The 21511-nt window shown below is 41.7% G+C and overlaps 1 protein-coding gene across 2 annotated transcripts in view; it reads right to left on the bottom strand.

The window, feature by feature from the left end:
• Positions 1–21511, bottom strand: part of LOC112112029 (amphiphysin-like) — a 185809-nt gene that overhangs the window by 4010 nt on the left and 160288 nt on the right. Inside the window, exons 19-22 of one of the 2 annotated variants that reach the window (XM_026654043.1) lie at positions 9512–9568; positions 5119–5256; positions 2776–3042; positions 993–1094 (exon numbers count right to left, since the gene is read on the bottom strand). In XM_026654043.1, the coding sequence (XP_026509828.1) occupies positions 993–1094; positions 2776–3042; positions 5119–5256; positions 9512–9568 (564 nt within the window). Of the gene's footprint in view, positions 1–992; positions 1095–2775; positions 3043–5118; positions 5257–9511; positions 9572–21511 lie in introns of both variants that reach the window. The other variant, XM_026654042.1, reaches the window with a different exon arrangement.

A 21511-nucleotide genomic window follows, 5' to 3' on the forward strand; every position in this document is an offset into this window, starting at 1 on the left:
CCCTACATTTGAACCCTAAAGTTCAAAGTGGGGATACAGCCTTGACAACATCTTTGCATGTTCCAACAAAATTAAAGCTCTGTTGCCAATCTTTTATCAACAACATGAACACTTTTTGGGGGGCCTGGTCCTCCACAGCCTATACCCAGGGCCGTAGCAACAAAGAACGTGGCCTCCTCCGAACGTGGCCCCCTCCGAACATATGTCCGGGCGGGGCCCCTTACAATGCAGAAACTGGAATGTGGTATTTATTTTGCCACTTTTAGGGACCCCCTTCCTTGCGGGGCCCCCTTCGGTCGGAGGGTACGGAGGGCGCTCGCTACGCCTCTGCCTATACCACTGGAGGTTTGGCTGCCAGGTCTTTTGCCTGGGTAGGAAACTGCAGGATTAGTAGAAGTTGATATTTCCAGAACCAATACTGTAGGAGATTTAGACTTCCAGAGGGAAGAGTTAAAACTACAGAGTTACTACACATAAATTGGTTGTAAGGTTACACAATTTGTGAGCATAATGCTCTATGGCCTAATTTGTATTGCTCTGATCTGTTCAAATCTATATGTATAAGTTCCAGACAATAGACTACCAATTTTGCTGCAATGTTAAAACAAGATTTATAGTGACCTAATGCACTATTTGTATGCATCTACTATGTGTAAATGAGTGTGTGTGTGTGTGTGTGTGTGTGTGTGTGTGTGTGTGTGAGAGAGAGAGAGAGAGAAGTAAAACCATGATTTAAAGCAGCCAAATTAAATCTAGAAAAATGTTGGCCTATAATGAAGGTTAAATCATACCATAAATACGTCTACTGCATTTCCAGGTTATAATCAACATTGCCTTTTACTCTTAGATGAAAATGAAGTAAAGACAGTTTTAGTCTTCGTATGTTCTAACAGTGACATTTTAAATGACTGCATTTGTTAACAACTCTAGACTGTTAGAAATATCTCCAGGAAAAGAAAAATAGCAAAAGAAATGGTTCCTCGGTTGTTTACCTGGTCATCTGTGGCCTCAGAAGGGATTACTAGTACAGTATCTCCTCGTTTTAAGTTAAGTTCGTCAGTATTAGCGGCCTCAAAATCATGTAGTGCTTCAACCTGAAGAAAAAAATAAAAAACATGAGGATGTCATCTAGGGAAAGTACTAAGAAAAATTAAGTAGAAACAAATTATCTCTTTCGCGACTCACATTTAACAATGTGCACCTGTACTGTGCTCTCAAACTCTCAAACACACTGCCATGGCATTGCCTCTCTTTCAACTGATATCATTGCACATACACTCAATTTTTTTTTGTTTGCTATGTCTGTTAATTCCATGTTTTTCTATTCTCTTCCAGGCAGAAATTCACATATTAAATATGAACGTATTCACTCATTCCTTCAATGACAGGTGGGTCCATTCAGCTCACAGGGATTTGGAGGATCGGTGATGCTGCAACATCCCATAAGTACTGCTGCTTGGGCAAATCCTGCTGTCCTTATTCATAGAATGGCATCGTTGGAGGCTTTCCCGAGGAAGGGTGAAAGGATTTGGCCACCCTAGCTTAGGCAAACTGAGTAGGGACTTAGAGTGATGCTAATGCCCTAGTGATATCTGTGGTTCTGGGCTTTTGATCTTATTCCTGAAGCAATCCTCCCTGTAAATAATAGTGAGGAAAATGGTATAATTCCAGTGGTCAGTTAAAGGTGTGGGTAATGGGAATCCTGCTGTGTGGACTGGAAAGCACTCTTGTTTGCTGGTAAATTAGGGCTATGATATTTCTCACTTCAACTAGTAATTATTGACAAGATAATCTGTTTGCAGAGTTAAACTGCTTCTTTAACTAAATAATTCCATCTCCATAAGTAGATACCCTATTCTAGTTTCCTTGATGGCAACTAATCCCATGGCATCACTGCAGCAAAGCCAGGAATGGTAATGTGCATTCTCACTTAACTCACGAGAGTTTGGTGAAAAATAGAGGAACACTGTCAGTGTGTCTTAAGTCATAGTCACATGACATCTCACTCTGACCTGTTATTTTTGAAGTTTGCAAAGAACATTTGTGTATGAGAACAGAAAAAAACAATCCAAAATAATTGGGGATAACCATGGCTTGCTATGGGACTTGTTAGACTGAACTATCCAAATTATAATACAGAGCACATGAACTTCATTCATCTTCGCTCAGCTTATCTACTAGTCAATCATTCTGAAATAAGAAATATCAGGTACCTGGGAACCAAGAAACACAAAGGTTCTTGGCAGGCAACAAACACTTAAGGCAGAATTTCTCAGACCTGCCCACTAAAATATAATGCTTTTCAACATGATCACGTTAAAAGCTACTCTAATAATATGTGGAATCGTGGTTGCATTGAAGTCAATTGCAAAAGTTTCATTGACTTCAACGGGGCCATGATTGCACTGGTAGATTTTCAGGCCAGAAAGGAACACTTTGATAATCTAGTCTAATCTGCTGCATAATGCAGGCCATAGAAATTCTCCCAACATATTACAATATTTTCACTGCTCTGATTAGATTAGTGTACTTGCACATTTGACTGAACGCCATAATTCTACAGGATCATGTTGCACATAAAGAATAGTACAAGTAAAGTTTTATTTCCCCCTTTATGTAGAAAAAACAATTCAAGGAAAAACAGCTTGACATTTTTGCTGTTTAACCACATAGCTGTCAGCCTAAATAAACTGTGCCCCTGGATATACTTACTTACACTTGATGCTAGGTTTAAAGGAATGTTTAAAATAAGAGTGACTAAATACTCAAGTAGACCTTAAAGAGAAAGCCAGGTGGCATTCCACGGGCTGCATCATCCGCTGACACAGGCTGTTCTTCAGAGGATGTAGTTTGGATTTCTTCAATGGTTTTCTGCTCACTTACAACCTGGGAAGGTTCACTGGCATCACTTTCAATGCCCTGAGTGCCAACGTCTTTCACAACATCTTCGGATTCATTCACTATGACTTCATGCTCCTCTCCCTCCCCTTCGTTGTTTGATGCTGGCTCTATTACTAGTGAAGGGATGCTGCTGACTTTCTCCTGGAAAAAAAAAAACAACAGAAAAAGAGAGAAATGTTATGAGCGTGATTAATTAGCCTCGTTAGCACTGACCCCCTACTTGGTAAGGCAATTCCCATCTTTTCATGTGCTGTATATTTATACCTGCCTACTCTATTTTTCACTCCATGCATCTGATGAAGTGGGTTATAGCCCATGAAAGCTTATGCCCAAATATATTGGTTAGTCTCTAAGGTGCAACAAGGACTCCTCGTTTTTATTTCTAAAAAGTATGAAACAAAACTTTTATTTATTTGCTTTTCTGTTTATGAGAGAAAATACGGATGTATTTTCCTCTCGTGCACAGCTGATCTTCTCACTGACGAGAACTATGCTAGTGCATCCAAGGGATAATATCCTCCCAGTTTGTGACTGCCGGTCTCCATTCCTCCCCATGTCAATTCTCTATCTTACTCCCTATGGATTATAACTGTCACCATAGCAGATGATAAAAAAACTCTGCACTTTATTCTGTTTTCACTTAGGCCCCTGTCCAACTTCCAGTGAAATTAATGGGAGTACTTCCACTAACTTCAAAGTACTTTGGATCAGGCCATAACACTGCCGTAAATCAGAAGTAACTCCACTTATGTCAGTGAAGTAACACTAGTGTAAATTTTGTGGGAGATTAAAATCAGGCACACTATATTCACTTGCAATAGTTTAAACACCAATTCACGTTTTCCCTGATTTACACCAGCATAAACGACAGAAGAGACCAGGTGAAGCTCATTACAATCATGTTAATATAAGAGCCCTATTCAGATAGGATTTTAGGCAGCTGTCTGGGGTGTGCAACCTGCTAAAGACCGCATTGGCCAGCTATTCACCTGGCCAACATATCAATTCAGCCTGGTGCTCAAGGGAAATACCTCTCCCCCAATTCTGTAGCATTGTTCATTAATGTGTGTGTGTGGGAGAGGTTGTGTAAATGAGTTTCCCAAATCTCAATCTGTACCTCTTCTCCCAACCCCCCATGGGGAAACAGGTAGAACAGAGGATAACCAGGTCTATCAATTGTTTATTTTATATAGTCTGGGTTAAAAATACCCCCGAACCCTACATAAAGAGAGAATTTGTATTGCTGGGTCAGGGACTGTTCTGATTATTATTAATTATTTGTACTGTGGTAGGACCTAGGGGCCTCAACTTCATTGTGTGAGGCATTGCATAAGCACATAACAAAAAGCAATCCACAACCTGAAGAGCTTGAGACAACAGGCGCGTGATTGAAACAAACAGATGTGAAGAGCCTAAGGTAATTGTGACATGGAAGTCCTTGATCCCTAGAGTGCCAGAGTACCACTTGGGGTCTTTTCTTTGGTCTCCAGTTGCTGAAAAGCTGGAAGCCAGCCTGACCACACACTAGAATATCCTTGTAATTTATTTCTTCTAGAGTTGCATGGGATTCAAGGCCTAACTTTCACAGGTGCCAGGAGGGTGTAGAGGGAGATTTTCAGAGGCACAAAGGGCAGTTTGGTACCCAACTCCCAATGGGAATAAGTGGGAGTTAGGCCTTTGCTACCCTGTGTGCCTCTGAAAATCTCCCCCGTTGAGCACTCACCACTCCTATTGACTAATTACATGTGCTCAGGATCTCTGAACACCAGTGCACTTGATCTTATTTATCATTGGGGAAAAAAAGAGCAGTTAGATAAAAAACACATCTGAAGAGTCTCAAAGCTCTGTTTAACAAGCCACTGCTCTCCAGATTTATAGCTAATGGAATGAAATAGCTTCTGCTTATCTTTAGGATTAATTGAGCCTGTTATAAACCCCAGAACACATCTGAGAAGTATCTATCAATTGTAAAGTCATCAGAAATGATTTTTGGCACACTGGGCCAGATTCCCAGCTGGTATAAATTGGCATAGCTCCATTGAAGTCAGTGGTGCTACTTCATACCAGTGTCACTTAAAGCAGAATGGGGGCCAATATGGACAGATAAGTCATCGCTCTCCTGAGAAAGGGTGTTGTGGTAACTCAGGCCAGGAGACATGAACAGTCCAATATTTTCTCTTGTGTAGTGCTTCAGAAAGCATCCCGACAACATCTTACCTGAGCCACCACTGCTTCCTTCTCTTCTATTTTAGGTTTGTCACCTTCATCAGCTGTTACAGCTGCAGCAGCACCTTCACTGGCTTCAGTTACAACAGCATTTTCAACTGCACCTGCATCTTCAGTTATAGCTACCATCTACAGCCAACAGAAAATGGAAACCGTTCAGCCACATCCATCATTCTGGACAACAGCTATTCACCAACTGTACCCAGGCCACTTCAAAGAGCTCCAGGCTTTGACTGATTGATAGATAGATATAAACTGGCATCAGTTCGCTTATTTAGATCCATTAGACAATGCAGTGGGCTTTATTATGATCCCACACTGGTTTTATACCAAGGTAATGCCACTGATTTCAATGGAGTGTCGCTGTATTTACATCAAAGTAAATACAAAGAGACTCATGCTGTTAGATGCTATTCTGCACCTTATGATTAAAGATGGGAAAAACCTGTTATGATGCTTCCTTGGTATACTTAGTGGCATCGACAAAAGTTACTTCTACAGGGAGGGTTTCCTAAGGCATTAACTAAAATAAAAATGGATTAAAGGCATACGGCTGCATAGTGGGATGGCTCCTTACTGGGCACAGATATAAAACACACACTACAATAAAAAAAAAGTTTTAGAGCAGAGTTTGAGGGCTCATTTGCCTTAAAGCTGCATTGCTGGAGGATCTGCCTCTAGGAGAGAGGAGAATGGGTCTACACTGCACTTTACACATGGGTTCGGCTGGAGAAGGGCCACTTTCAACAGGGCTGCGGCTCTATAGGAACCCAGCAGTGAAAGCTGTCCATGAAACATAATGAATGGATGCCCTGGCCACATCCCCTTCCCAGCTAGTGTCATCTGCTTTGGGGGCTCGGCAAATAGAAAACTCATATGCCACATCCAAGCAGCTTCATTATGGTATTTCTGTTTATCATGCCATAGTGAAATTGGGGGTAAAAATGATTCACTTTCCCCTCCACCACTGCATCTAACAAGTTGCATTTAGCAGAATTGGCTTTGGTGGCTAAGAGTCTGATAATCCTTGTTGCCTCAAATCAGATATCTGCTTCATGGATAAGGTTGATCACATCCAATCTGAGTTGGCTGCCATCATTGCTGGACATTACACTGGTCCTTGCCATCATTAACTCTTAATGAGACTGGTAAACAAATCTTTCCAATTTTCTTTACAGAAGATAAGAAAAGCTAAAATATATTGTGTGAATTTATAGAGAGACTTTAATTTTAATTGCATTTGACACAGAATCAAGTATACACAGCTTTAACGGGCAGCCAGATCAAATTATACCAGCAAACATCATGGGACTTGTGAGTAAAGACATCAGGTCAGGCCTTCATTGTACTACCGATTTCAGCAGTCTTGCTTCAAAAAGAGATTTAAATAAACAATAGTTGTAAAAACCCAGAGAGAAGCTAATGGAGGAGAGATGGGGGAGGCAGTGCATATTAGATTGATTTTATACACTATGCTTCTTCAAAATTCTACAGAAATTGATCCTGCTATCTGATGTGATCAGAATCAACACTTCTTTTCTATTTATTGGATTTGTGCAGTCCATTTTCCATGAAGGAAGCGTGTTCTAATTTTACAAATATCAGTCCTAAAATACAGTACACTGAAACAGTCAGACGCTGACAGCCCTTTGTCATAAGTCACCGTATGTACAGCATGCATCAAAATGGAATGATAATTCATTCTTGTGACAGACTATAACAAGAAAAGAAAGAAAATCATAAATATGGGTTTTTGTCGATATTACCAGGGTAAGTGGCAAAAATGAAACCATGTCTCTCTATCATATCTCAAAATCTTGGATTAGCCCCATAGCTATTTAGGATGAAATCCTACCTCCATTTAAGTCAATGGCAAAATTCCCATTTACTTCACTGGGACCATGATTTCACTCTAGATAGCAGTGGTGAATAATACAGGTATTTGTATATCTACATATGCTACCTGATTTCATATTGTAAACAAACCCTCCTGTATACAAAAGAGGTGTAAGTAAGAGGAGAAACACGGCCCAAGGTATTTACTGCTGGGGGAAGTCTATGAGTTAATAGGATCTAGTCCATAATGTTTGACTTGAATAGTGCATGCCAGTTTTCACTAACTTAAGATTGGCCTCAATGGCTGGATTTAAAAAGGGACTGGATAATTTTTATGATAATTAATTATAATTGTAGCTAAGCAAGCTAATATAATGCTATGGGGAACTAAAGCTCATGCTTTAGGGAATACATCCATTGCCTGAAGAGGACTGGATGGATTTCCCATGTACAGAACTGCACAATTGGCTAAACAAATAATGGTGAGAGTGCGTGGGTCTCTCTCTCAAGCATCACATACCACCTTCTGCTGAAGGCAGGATACAAGACTCGATGGATACTGTTTCGCAGCTGTTATGCATTGAACAAATATTGCCAATTTAAATATGAGATTTGATGCATATGTGTGAGGGATGAATGTGCCATGCAAGAGAGGTTGCGTTTACATATACACTATATTAGAGAGCTTGATGAACAGTTACATTTTGAAGACATTAGTCAGCTTGCACTTTGTGGACAGTAAGGGATTTCTTGAATGCAAGATACTGGAACAGACATATCAAGAGTGACAAGCCAAATGCTCTAGAAGAAAGATGGTGTTGTATTTGGTATTATTTCAACCCTCAGTTTTAAAGAAGTAGGGCTTGATTGACCACTATATTACTCCAGTGTCATGCCTGTGTAACTCCATTGATTTCAATGCAGCTTCGCTGGTGTAAAATTGGAATAATGCAATGGTGAATCGGGCCTATAATTTTCTGTTTAAATGGGAAAAAAATCAGCATTACACTTCAGGGCTTGATTCTCCATTCACGCCAATGTAAAGCAGTAGCAACTCTAGTGAAGTCAATGAACCAAATTCTACCCTCAGTTACCCTGGCATAAATTTGGAGTAACTTTACTGATGATAGTAGATTTACTCCACATTTATACCAGCATAACTGAGAGCAGCATTTGGCCCATTGGAGTTACAATCATCTAAAACCAGAATGAGTAGTGAATCGGTCTATGATATTTTAGCAAATACATACATACCAGAGTTCAGAAACTTATAAAAAGAGAGGTAGTTAGCATCTTGCAGGATTGGACCCAAATTGAGGAGTTACCGGAGTTTACAGTTTCCTTATTTTTCAATCCTTTTTCCTATTTCTGAATTTAATTTCCAGTCACTAGTGCTGAAATCCTCATGTTACTCTCACCAGAATTTAAAATACATTGTCAAGGTTGCATTTTAGTAAACAAGGATCCAGAATAAATAGTATATGTTCTCTCACACATATGAGAACATAACCTAAAACAAACAGTCGATCAGAGGGTACCTGGTCTTAAAGAGAAATTCAATATTTCATTAAACTTTTTATTTAGTTGATTTTAACCATATCTAATGAAATGCCCAATTTGTGCTTTAGAAAATAAAATTGTAAGATAATTATATTCTAACTTCTGTTTCAGTTTAGGGCTTAGCATGCTAGAAAAATGGAATGATGAATGAAAGCAATTTTTTTTTAAAAAGACACTATTAGTGTGTCCAGACAAACAAATCCACAGGAAGTGTTAATGCCATTCAAACTCCATGGCAGCATATTTTCTGTTCATTCTGAATGTCAATAGAAACAACATTATATCACCTTCTACCACATAACCACATTCTTACCTGTCCTAAAATATTTATGATACAGTGAAACCCCGCTATAACGCGATGATTGGGGTCCAAAAAATTTGATCGCGATAAACGCGGGGTCGCGGTATAGCGGGGTTACGAAAAGTTTACCATTTAAAGCCGGTCAGTTTCAAGCCGGTCAATTTCTCTTGGGCAGAGAGCAGGGGAGATGTGCAAGGGGCAGAGGACGAGTGAGGAGGAGCTGGGGAGGAGAATGGCTCTTCCCGCCAAAAGGAGAAGCAAGGGTAGAGGGGAAGAGGCAGTGGGGAAGGCACGTTCCTTTTTTTGTTTTTCTTTGGCGGCGCTCCGGGGGGTTTTTTTTTTTTTTTTTGGGGCTGGGGGGTTTTTTGTTTGTTTGTTTGTTTTGTGCTTCGGTGGCGCACCGGCCGGTGCTTTTTTTTTTTTTTTTGGCGCGCTTGGGGCAGCGGGAGCCATCTTATGATCGCGTTATAGTCAAATTCGTGTTATCAAGGGGCGCATTATAGTGTGGTTTCCCTGTAGTATACTACTGCAACAGATAGGTTCTAAAATAGGTCTCAGCTGAATTGACAGATGTTCTAGCTAGCACATATTCATAACACGGAAACAAAAAACCAACACACACAACTTTGTGACACTTTTCTTGAGATATTAAAGAACATATACCCTCCTACGGCTGTTCATATTTACCTCACTCCCTTCCTCAGCAATCCCAGTTGTCTCTTTTTCACCTGCTGTGACAGTCTCCTGCTAAAAAGGAAATATGGTCAGCACATTAATTTAGAGTTTTTGGCAACAGAAAAGTATGCATTAATAAAATTTAATGGAAGCAGGGCATGTACTGGATGCAACAAAATGAATAGCTGAAGCTTAATGGCATAATATATGGAAGCTTATTCAGATATTGTCTGGCAAAACAAACCATTCTTATTACAACACAGCATCAGAGCAACAAGTCAGCATGGACTTAGAACTAAGAAAATTAATCCTTTCCTCCCTCTTCATCACCATTATCATGCTGGGAATTTGAAGAGCTCCATTATTATTTTTTTATGGTTATTCTCACGGTAATGTTAGCTTTGAAAATGTTTTGATAAGTACCTTCCCCAGAGTACTGCTGACCTTCTGGATTACAGCAATCTCAAACTTTTCCTATAGCTGGCTACAACTGTCTTCGTCCCCCTTCCCCGTAACCCAACAACATTTAATTCATATTTTCCTCTTGGGATTTCTCAAAAATGAGAGACTCTTTTTGATGCTCATTGGACAGTGATTCATTTAAGTGAACTGTGCAGAAAGAGATGTTGTTGCACAGAATGTATTGTTTTTCCCAATTAACCAAGGGCTGGTCTACACTACAAAGTTAGGTTGGCTTAACTACATTGCTTAGGGCTGTGAAAAAATTCACGCCCTGTGAAACATAGTTAAGCTTCTCAGAAGAACCTCTTCCATTGCTGTAGTAACTGTCCACACCACAGCGGCGCATCTGTAGCCATGCTGCTGTAGTGTTTCTAGTGTAGACATACCCACAACGTACTTTAAGGTCTGATTCAATGGGGCTCAAACACATGCCTAAAGTTAAAAGTTAAGAATGTGATCACGTGCTTTGCTGAATAGGGGCCTCAGATCTTTTCACAAGGTACTCAGACGTGTTAGGTTTTAACTGAGTTAAAAAAATGACTATGATGTAACTGGCTCCCCATACCTGGTATTTTCTTCAGTGTAGATAGGATTTAACACTAAGGCCCTCTAGACAGGAGGAGTAAAACTGTACTAACTGCAAGACCTGTTGGAAAACAGATGACAAGTACATTTCTTCCAGAACTTTTCTGGACAACCATTTCCTAGCTGTTTTCCAGTTCTATTGTAGCATGCACAGTTTTAACACCAAGGTAGACACAGCTGTGGACAGGGATTATTTAAAGACAGGCTATATAATCTACCTTCTTTTGCAAAATTTTAGCATGCTTTCTGAATGTGGGGGTAACCCAGTCTGCAACAGTATTGTGTATGAACACAAAGCATGTTACAGTCATGTTTGGCTACAGCTATAGCCGAAAATAGTTTACACATAATAATGTAGACAGAGTCTCAATTAGCAACTTTCACAAGCCTGTAATTGTCACTCCAGAATTGCACAAACTTAATTGGAAATGGTTGTATTTTTTTCCTAACAAAAGGATGCTGTGTTATTTCTGAACTTCATATCAATCATGTTTTTAATCTAATCTTCTAGTATTGCCTGCAGTCACATCATAAGCCCTAAACATGTCCAGATGCCAGGGCAAGTCAATTGCTATCAGCTGTGTTACTATGGAAACCTCTCACAGCTTTATCCTGTTAAAATTACAGTGTTATATAACCTTTTTTTATTATTATTAATTCTCCTTTGAAGCTACCAAAGCTGACTTCTTGAATTTTTGTATCTATTTACACTGCAAGCTTGAGTGAGAATTTAGATGCATGAATATATGAACAAAGACTGATCATAAAATGATAATTTCTTATAAGAAGTAAACACACACACACACGCACCAAATGCAATTTTCTGCTGAGTCAACTTATAAAAATGGTCTCTCTCAAACTGGCACTTTTGCTGATTAGTACCCTGGCTTTTTGTATGTTTACTGGGAAACTTCTAAATGTATGCTATAATATACATTTCTAGGTCAACTTACCTTCAGAGGTGCCAACCCTAAACACCACTGTGCACTTATCTAGAGATGTGAGTATGTCAGACCTGACCCATTTCTTTATAAAAAAACCCAACAAAACAAAAAAACATACTGCACTATTATATAGTCATAATCCCAAACAGCACAGTTCACAATAATTATTGCATTAGTGTAGAATACTCTAGCATTTTTATAACAAAGTGTTCACAGAGCTTGCCTTATTCCACAACTCTTACTATTCAGCTGAAAGTTTGTGGCCTAGTGGGAGAAAGGAGGTGTTTAAGAGAGAATGTGTTGGTGAGAACCCATTGTGACGGGTTAGATCACAGAACCCCCCTTGGGAGCTGCCACCTGATGTGCCAAGACTACTTCTACCCCTGCCTTCCCTGCCAGCTCGGGGCCCCAGCACCCTGTCTTGCTGAGCCAGACACTCCCGTCTGCTCCAACAAAGACCCAGGATCTGAATTACTTGCCCCAAAGCTGCAGGTTTACCTGAAAGCGGCTAACAGAAGTGTTCTTGCCTTTAACACTCAGATGCCCAACTCCCAATGGGGTCTAAACCCAAATAAATCCATTTTACCCTGTATAAAGCTTATGCAGGGTAAACTCATAAATTGTTCGCCCTCTATAACACTGATACAGAGATATGCATGGCTGTTTGCTCCCCCAGGTATTAATACATACTCTGGGTCAATTTATAAGTAAAAAGTGATTTTATTAAATAGAGAAAGTAGTATTTAAGTGGTTCCAAGTAGTAACAGACAGAACAAAGTAAGTCACCAAGCAAAATAAAATAAAATGCGCAAATCTATGTCTAATCAAACTGAATACAGATAATCTCACCCTCAGAGATGCTTCAGTAAGTTTTTTCCTCAGACTGGACACCTTCCAGGCCTGGGCACAATTATTTCCCCTGGTACAGCTCTTGTTGCAGCTCAGGTAGTAGCTAGGGGATTCTTCATGATGGCTCCTCCTCCTTTGTTCTGTTCCACCCATTTATATAATCTTTTGCATAAGGCGGGAATCCTTTGTCCCTCTCTGGGTTCCCACCCCCTCCTTCTCAATGGAAAGACACCAGGTTAAAGATGAATTCCAGTTCAGGTGACAAGATCACATGTCACTGCAAGACTTCATTAAGCACTTGCCAGCACACACGTATACAGGAAGACTTACAGGTAAAACACACCCATCTGCAGACAATTGTCCTGGTTAATGGGAGTCAAGATTCCAAACCACCATTAATGGCCCACACTTTGCATAATTACAATAGGCCCTCAGAGTTATATTTCATATTTCTAGTTTCAGATACAAGAGTGGTACATTTATACAAATAGGATGATCACACTCAGTAGATTATAAGCTTTGTAATGATACCTTACAAGAGACCTTTTGCATGAAGCATATTCCAGTTACATTATATTCGCTCATTAGCATATTTTTATAAAATCATATAGACTGTAACGCCACACCCATAAAAGCCCATTTGCTAGGCACAGCACCTTAGCAAGAAAACATTTAAAAATAATGGACCAGTTCCTCAGAGGGTGTAAATCATCTTAGCACCACAGAGCTATTCCAATTTACACTAGAAGAGGATCTGTCCTAACATTGTTGCAGCTGTTTTCTTGTCCCACAATCATGTCAGGCCCTGAAGTTCAAGAATGAGTTTGGTGACTTGTACAGGGTCCTGTGGAAGGGCTTGATCCAATGAACATCCTTTTACTTGCAATGTTATGTTCAAAAGCGTGGCGAGGTGTTAAAGTCTACTCCCAACACAACTTCTAGAATATATATCTTGGTCCCATCTCTATTGGTTTTCATTCCTGTGGAGTGTCTTGTCCACAGTCTCATGATAGCAAATGTCATTTTCCAAGATGCTTTAATATAAAATCTATGGATATTTTATCTTTTGACCATTTATTTCAGCTAATATTTTCCTTGATAGCGTGTTAATATCCTTGATCATTGTCATTCCTACCCGAGTTTCTGATCTTCTAAGTTTGGCTCCCTCACTTCTATATATACCAACATGTGAGGGAATCCATTGAAAAATCAAGTTATTGCCTTGCTCTCTGATCCTCCGAGCCTCCTTATGAACTGTATTGTTGATAGCATTCTGATTTCTTGAACAGGAACTGAGGATTGCTTCTTGCAAGTCAACAATCATGAGAAAATCCACCTCTATTTCTGCTTTTTTTTTTTCTTTTTGAATGCCCTGAGAATAGCTTTCATTTCAGCCATATAATTCAAATTGGTGTATCCCGGCCCAATGCTCTTCCTTGTACTCTCTCCATTGAGGCTACCAGATGTAGACACACAACCACCATTCTTGAAGTATTTGTCTGACGAACCACTGGTGTACGCATAAATCTGTTTGCCTTGTCACTGACACTGCTGGATGGTCTTTTCTTCCATTTTTCTTAGTGAAACCAAGTCCAGGTGTTCCTTCGAGCAAGGTTTCAAAAGAAAGAGATATTTACCAAAGTAAATAGGTTCACAAGGAGGAATTAATGGGCATACAAGATTCTTTATGCACCTTACCTTCCTATCATCATGAAATGCTGCTGTTTCTTTAGTAGCCTTTACGCCTCTTTTGAAACAAGACAATCCTTTCAGCCTTGATTTGGTTTTTCAGTTCCTCAACAATGACATTCAGTTAGAGAATGAAGACAATTTCCACACCAAATTAGCTGTTCTTTGCTATGATTCTCAAGAGGTTGAACATCAGACTCACAAATTGCTGTTGGAGTAGATCTTACAGATCCAGTTATCAGGTGAACTGCAGACGACTGGACAATGTCAGTCTTGGCAAGGCTTCTGGGAGCAAATGTGTGACTAGAGAGATGAGGCATATTCAAGTATTGGGAGATTGTTGTTTTCAGAGACCTAATACAAGAACCCAAATTGGTACTGGAGTTACATCAGAGATGTTTTGGTCTCTTCTTTGCTTTGACTGCCACATTTGTGGTCCAAACCTTAGTTCTGTGGCCAAGGTCATTCCAAAATATACGAGGTTCTTCTCCAACAGCAATACCTTCTCCATCCAATAGTATGGTAAATGGACTTTTTTTGGCTGGACTCAGCTGGAATTTATGTTCCTCTGCCTGCCTGTAGAGGAGCGGACTCAAGCCTGCGGCGCCTCCTGCTGGTCTCTTCTGGGAATTAGCTCTTCCAGCGTCCTGGAGCACCCCCTGCAGGCCGGTGATCCGCCTGACCTCTGGCCCCCGTGTCCCTCCCGGACCCCGGTGCCCTTGTATCTGGGGTGCTGCCCTCTGGCAGTACACCCCTCAGTACTAGGGTCTCCCCTCCCCGGGGAACCCCCACCCACTATCCCTACCTCACCTCAGAATAAGGCCACTGCCAGTCACCAACTAGCCCCCACTCCCTGGGGCAGACTGCAGTATAGGCCACTCATCACAGGCAAGGTTGGGTTTGGACCTGCTGCCTTGGCCTACCCATGGGCTGCCCTCTGCAACCCCCAGTACCCCTTGGCCTCCTACTAGGCCGCAGCCTGGGGCTATCCAGGCTGGAGCTCCCCAGCTCCTCAGCCTTTCCCCAGCCCTGCTCCACTCAGGTACTCTGTCTCTAGCTCGCTGCAGCCAGACCCTTCTCTCTCTGAAGGCAGAGAGAGACTTCTGAGCTCCTGGCTCCCAGCCTTTTTATACAGGCCAGATGTGGTCTAATTGGGGCATGGCCCAGCTGTGGCTACTTCCCCAATCAGCCCAGCTTTTAGAGCTGCAGCCTTCTGCCAGGGCTGTTTTAAGCCTTTCCAGGCAGGAGCAGGGGACCACCCTGCTACACTGCCTAATTACAATTACCAAGTTGTCATTCAATTCATTCTCCAATATAGCTATTTCATACATGTATGCATATGATTTCAAACAGCCTGGCAGTTCAGAGGAGCTCAGCAGGAAAAGAAGAGGACTTAAAACTGAGGCATGAGGAATTCCCACACTGACTGGTCTTGTTGTCACAAAAAGTACCATTTAGTCTTACTGTTGTTTTCCTGTACTGTAGCAAATCTCTTATCCAGAGGCACGTTTAGCCACAAATTCCCATCTCTCTAAATTTCACTAAGAGCTTATCATGCCAGACTCTATCAAATGCTGTACTGAGATTAAAAAAAAGAGACTCTTATTGATGACTGTGGTGGCTTTAGTTAGAATCCATCAATAACAGGCTGACAGAAGGCCACCATGAGGTCCAAAGTTGAGTGAAAGGCCTGTATGCCATTTGGGTACGTTCTAGCTTCCCTTCTTTTAGAAGCAACCATAGGAACCTTGATTGTACCATTCTTTCCATTATCTTATAGAAGTGACTAGTGAAAGATACAAACTGCTAGCTTCCTGGAGAAGAGGGATCCCTGCCAGTCTTAAGAAGAGGAACAACAATTGCTGACTTCCGCTGTTTAGGTACCTTCAGTCGTTTATGCCGTCCAACAACCTGGCTTTAGCCCTCTTTCCAAAGTGCTTTATCATATGTCCATAGATAAAGTCCAGTCCTTGGGATTTGCTTGGTTCAAACTTCTATTGCATCTTGGAGCTCACATATAAGAGAGATCTTTTTGAAGCCAAGATACTCAGTTGGATATGTAGCCATGGTTTTAGATTCTCTTGGGTCTTTCCTCTTCAATAATCCATCTTGTGTTTTGCACCAGCTCCGTCCTCATCTTTACATGTCAGCATACTATTTATCTGTCACAATCTTTCTCACATATATGTCCCAGCGCCCTCAGTTTTAAAAGAACCTCATGCTCCAATTTGGCACCTGCAATTAGTTGAAAGCACAAATTTTGGCCAGAGTTAATTGCAGGTGCAATCCATGGCACTTCCATACCGAACTATCTCATTCCACTCCCAGATCAGGTAGCGAAGCATCTATATGCCATAAATTGTGTCCAAAACTAGATGCAGCCACAATTTTGTAACCTCAGATTGAAAGCTGCTTTTTAAAATGAAGCCCAGTGTATACTGTACTCGTTTTGTGCTTGCCAGGAAAGTAACAGGTGAGAGTCTCATGCATAGTTGAATAGAACTATGAAAAAATATATAGAATTTAGTTTAGACTCTGACTAATTTAAGTGAGGGGGCACCAAGCAATCAGGCATTACCCAGGATTCTCACAATAAAAATTTTAGTGGCTTCAGAGTGCAGCCACCAACTCTTGCTGCTGGCCACACTGACACTTTTTCCTAAAATACTTATTAACTTGAGGAAAAACAAATAAATATGCATGTTTACACACATCCAGATAATTGTAATTTATTTATGTAGGTTATTTTTGTGGACTCAATAATAAAAATAATGCTGTGAAAAGTGATATTTGTTTTTCACAGTAAGTCCTGGTAAACTAAGACCTGGATGGAGGGGTGGGGAGTGAGGCAGTGGGGGTCAAGGAGGATGGATGGAGGGGTGGGGGCTGAGGAAGCAGAGGCCAGGGGCAATGGATGGGTGCCCCCATCACCGCATGGTTGGAGGTGTGGGTCGGCGCCTGGGGCTGGGGGGTCGGCACCCTTAGCCATCACCCACTGGAGCCCAGGGTCGGCGCCCGCAGTTGTGTGGCCAGGGCCGGGGATCAGTGCCCATGGCTGGGGATCAGCACCCACTGCCACGCAGCTGGGGTCGGCACCTGGAGCTGGCACCTGCTGCTGTGTTACTGGGGATCGGTGCTTGGGGTCCATGCCTGCTGCTGCATAGCCAAGTCTAGGATTCAGTGTCCTGGACCAGCACCCGCCAGAGCCTGGGGTTGGTGCCTGCTGCCGCATTACCAGGGCTGGGGATCAGCACCCATGGCCAGCACCTGCCGGAACCCAGGGTTGACATCCAGGAGCAGTGCCTGGGGTCAGCGGCCAGGGCTGGGGGTCGGCTGCCTCTGGGGTGTGGGGCTGGCACTTGGGGTCTGCGCCTGCTGCCGCACAGCCAGGGCTAGAGGTCAGCATCCAGAGCCACCACCTGCCAGAGCCCAAGGCTAGTGCCGGGGATCTGCACCCAGGGCCAGCAGCTGCTGGAGCTCAGGGTTGGTGCCCGGGGTCAGTGACTAGGGCTGAAAGTTGGAGCGCACGGATGGGGTCAGCGCCTGGGGCCAGCGGCCACCGGCGGGATTGGGGGGTCAGTGCCACGCGGCCAGAGCCAGGGACTGGAGCCCACTGCTGCGTGGCCAGGGGTTGGAGTCTGAAGCCACATGGCTGGACTCCTAATCTGCAGCCAGGCTCCCTAAGTCCCCGCCACCCAACCACCCCAGGGCTGAAGTCCGAGCCCCACTAAGCCCCCGATCCCCCACACAGGTAGAGAATTCACCTTGCTCCTTCAGCATTGTGCCCCACCTGTCTCCAGAGACGTGCAGAGTGGCACCTCCAGGGGCAACAGGGAGGAAGGGGAAGGGGCCGATGCTTTGCCACACCCCTCCCCCCCATCATCGCTCAGGACGCTGTCGTGGCCACAGGGTAACCTCCTGGTGGCCGCATTAGACCCAAGGCACAAGAGAGCTCTCTCAGAACTACTAAGTGTAACTAATAAAACAGGGATCTCTGAATAGCCCCCCATAAACATCAGTGTGTTCCATACAACATACAAATGGCTAGGAAATGAACATAATAAGGTTAACTAACTTTCACATTAAGACACCACATTGTTGCCTTCTTCATTTCAAATCCAAACTCTTTTTTCCCCACATGTAGCGGAGTGTCTTGAATATGAATTACTACTATATTTGGTGACATATGCTGACATTTTCAATTAATGCACCTCCTTCCCACATGTGCAGCAGAACATCTGCCCAAAGAGCGTTCAAAACATACAGCCATGCTCAGAGTTGTGGTCGGTGTTTGGCTGAAGATGTATCGGAGTTTGAATGTGAAAAATGGACACAGTGGAAGGAGCATTTTTAATCAGAAAAAGAAACAGCACAATGGCTAGTGTACCATGTGCTTTTTACATGGTATTCTATTTCTATCTTTGACTAGGGCATAGAAATAGGTGGCAGAACTGTCTCCAAAGAACTGCATTAGTGATGAGACTGCCTTTCCTATACCAATGTAAGCTGATGATGCCTCTACTTTCCCTGGTTTTACGGAACACTGTTAGAGGATAGCATTAGTGTACATATTGCACCTTAGAATGCCAACCACTTCCTTCCCCGCAAAAGTGAGAAAATAAACAACAGGTCAATTGTTGCCGACAACTAATAAAAACCTGCAGTTGGTCTATGGCACTTGAGCCCTGAAGGACAAAGGAAGGAGCATGAAGTAAGTTCCTGTACTGCACTGACATAATGAGACACTGGAATGAGGACACAGGGGAACACAAATGGAAGAATGGCTTGTTTTTTTTCTCCTTTCACTCCCCGCATTAAGTATGTTTGTTGAAGAAAAAATAGAGGATGAAAGAAAATACCCATGTATCTGACTGCAGAAAATACCAGACTGATTTTTCAAGAACTATTCACATCTAAGGGCCATTTGTGTTAGCAGGACTTATGCCTGAATAACAAGTACTTCAGGATTTGGCCTTTGGAAAATATACTCTTATAATATTACTGAATGAGACCGATTGGTATGGATCTGAAGCTTACTATAAGCTAACATATTACTTAAATCAGCTACTTACAGCTGTCTGAAAAAACAAATTTAGTTCTTCCCTCCCTGCCCCGTTTGCAAATCATTAAGGTATCAACCTGGATTTCTGCAAATGCATTTGTTGTTTCTAAGTATTTACTAAACAATTTGGGCAATCAATTTCCAGGCAAAGGATGGTTTTTGAACAGTTACCTTTGTCTATTTGCTATTTTTTATATGTGTGCAATTTATTATTTAAGCCATGTCATACTGATTCTGTTCCCTCACTTGAGGACTGAAACATTTTAAAACAGGAGAATAAGGATTAAAGAATCATAAGTAAACAACAACAAGGCCAGATTCTGACAGCTACTACTCACTATGAGTTCATGCTCCACAAGAAGCCCCTTTGACTTAAATGAGAGTATTCAGATAGGAAATTTCCCAAGATATGCATTAAATTATAGAGGGACTTATCCATAAATCACATCTATCTAAGGTACCTGTATCCCCATTTTACAGATGGGAAATGAGGTAGAGAGAGACTAAGGGCCAGATTTTTAAAGGTACTGAGGTACCAGAAGGTTCAAATATGCACCTAGTGGGATTTACAGAAGTGTCATTGAAATAATTGACTTCAGGTGCTTCTGTAAATCCCGTTAGCTGCATATATGCATCTTTAGACACCTAAATAAATACCATTGAGAATCTGTTCCAGAAGGTACGTCTATACTGCCAGTGGACTGCACGCAGCAGCGAGGCTCCCAGCCTGGACTGAGAGAGACAGGCTAGTGGGGCTTGCACTACCATTCTAAAAACAGTGGTGTAGACAGTCGTGGCTTGGGCTGGAGCTTCAGAGCCCGAGACAACTTCTAAATGATGTCTACACGGCTGCTTTTACAGCGCTAGTACAAGCACTACTAGCCCGAATCTTCTGACACAGGTGGCTCGCTGATGTGAGCAGTGTCAATAACCTAAGCGACTTACCAAGGCCACACAGGAAGGTTGTGGAGGTGCAGGCACTTGAACCCAAGTCTACCAAGTCAGAGCTTAGTGTCCTGATAACTGGACTATCCCTTTTCTTCCTTCAAATTATATGAGACCCACATTATGCTGGAAAATTTACCCTAGCCCCACAAGGTGGGCAATACATGTCTAAGGTACATTTTCTGGCATAGCGTGGTCTGACAGGAAATATACTAGAGGCAAATTGCACCTATTGATGATGCCGCTATAATTGGAGTGTAATGTAAAGCCAGAAGAGATATGTAGTGGGAGAAAATTTACAAATATAACACACATTTTTAAAAAATTCACACCGATAAACTGAATGCAGGACTGCTGTTGAGGAATGTTTTCATCTATGGTAGCCTTATCAAATGTTGGCCTTTGACCTTTTATCTATTTCTTCCTTAATCTTAATCTTCAAAAACTCTTCTTACATCACTTTAGAAAAATAGCTTTTAATATGTAACATTTGCTTCTCCCACTGGATCAGATTCCAACAGTAAATCTACTGCATGCGTTATTAACATCAGCATGTTTCATTTCTTATTTCCCAGAGGACTCCTTTTTTCAAATGAGCAAGAACTTAGTTTCATTTACAAAATAAAACAAAAAGGAGAAAACCTTAACAAAAATCATTTAACTGCTATTTAATATCTATTGTTTGTCTTCTGAACTGCTACTAAGTTGCCCCATTCTCAAATTATTTGTCTCCCTCTTTCACAATAACACTGTAATTTCTGCCTCAGCTGTACCATATTCTAGCAGAACATGAACTAAAAACTGCATGTGACATTAAGCAGCGAAAAGGATTATGTAAAAGGGTCAGTTCAGCCCACTATGAGCAAGTGGTGACTGCAGTTACAGCCTGTCAGTTAATTAGCGTTCAAGGTGTATAATAGATTTTATACTTTCACTTTGCCTCAACTGAGGATAAAAAGGGGTTAGCAATCTCTTCTTTCAGGAAAATAATTTATTCAAAGATTATTTCCTTCCATGAAATCCCTGTAAAAAGACAAAATCAAACCAATTTTAGAAACAGCCTCTTAAGGTTCATTATAATCTGCTCTTCAAAATTGTTTTGTACACAATTCAGTTCACTGAAATGAAGAAGAGATCGGGGCTAATGGTTAATTTCCCCCCCTCCTCATTTATTCTAAACTCTCACATTTACTAAGAGTAGAGGGTAGGCATCTTAGACCAAGGTTTGACAAAATGCTGTGCCTCAGAGACAGGCTATTTCACTTTTTGCCTTTCCATGATGTTGACACGTTATTACTGTGATTTATACCAATTCAAAAGAAAACACAGACAGGAGGAGCAGACACATACAAATTGCAGAGGCTTAATGTTTTTGGATGAATTATTGTAAGCGGCTGATTCTGAGCTCACTCTGGTGAACATCTGTCGTAAAACCATGAAAACCAATAAAGAGTTAACCAATGTAAATAAAACTAG

This window comes from Terrapene carolina, unplaced genomic scaffold (assembly GCF_002925995.2).
Source record: "Terrapene carolina triunguis isolate 2854851 unplaced genomic scaffold, T_m_triunguis-2.0 Scaffold179, whole genome shotgun sequence".
NCBI classification, from domain to species: domain Eukaryota; kingdom Metazoa; phylum Chordata; order Testudines; family Emydidae; genus Terrapene; species Terrapene triunguis.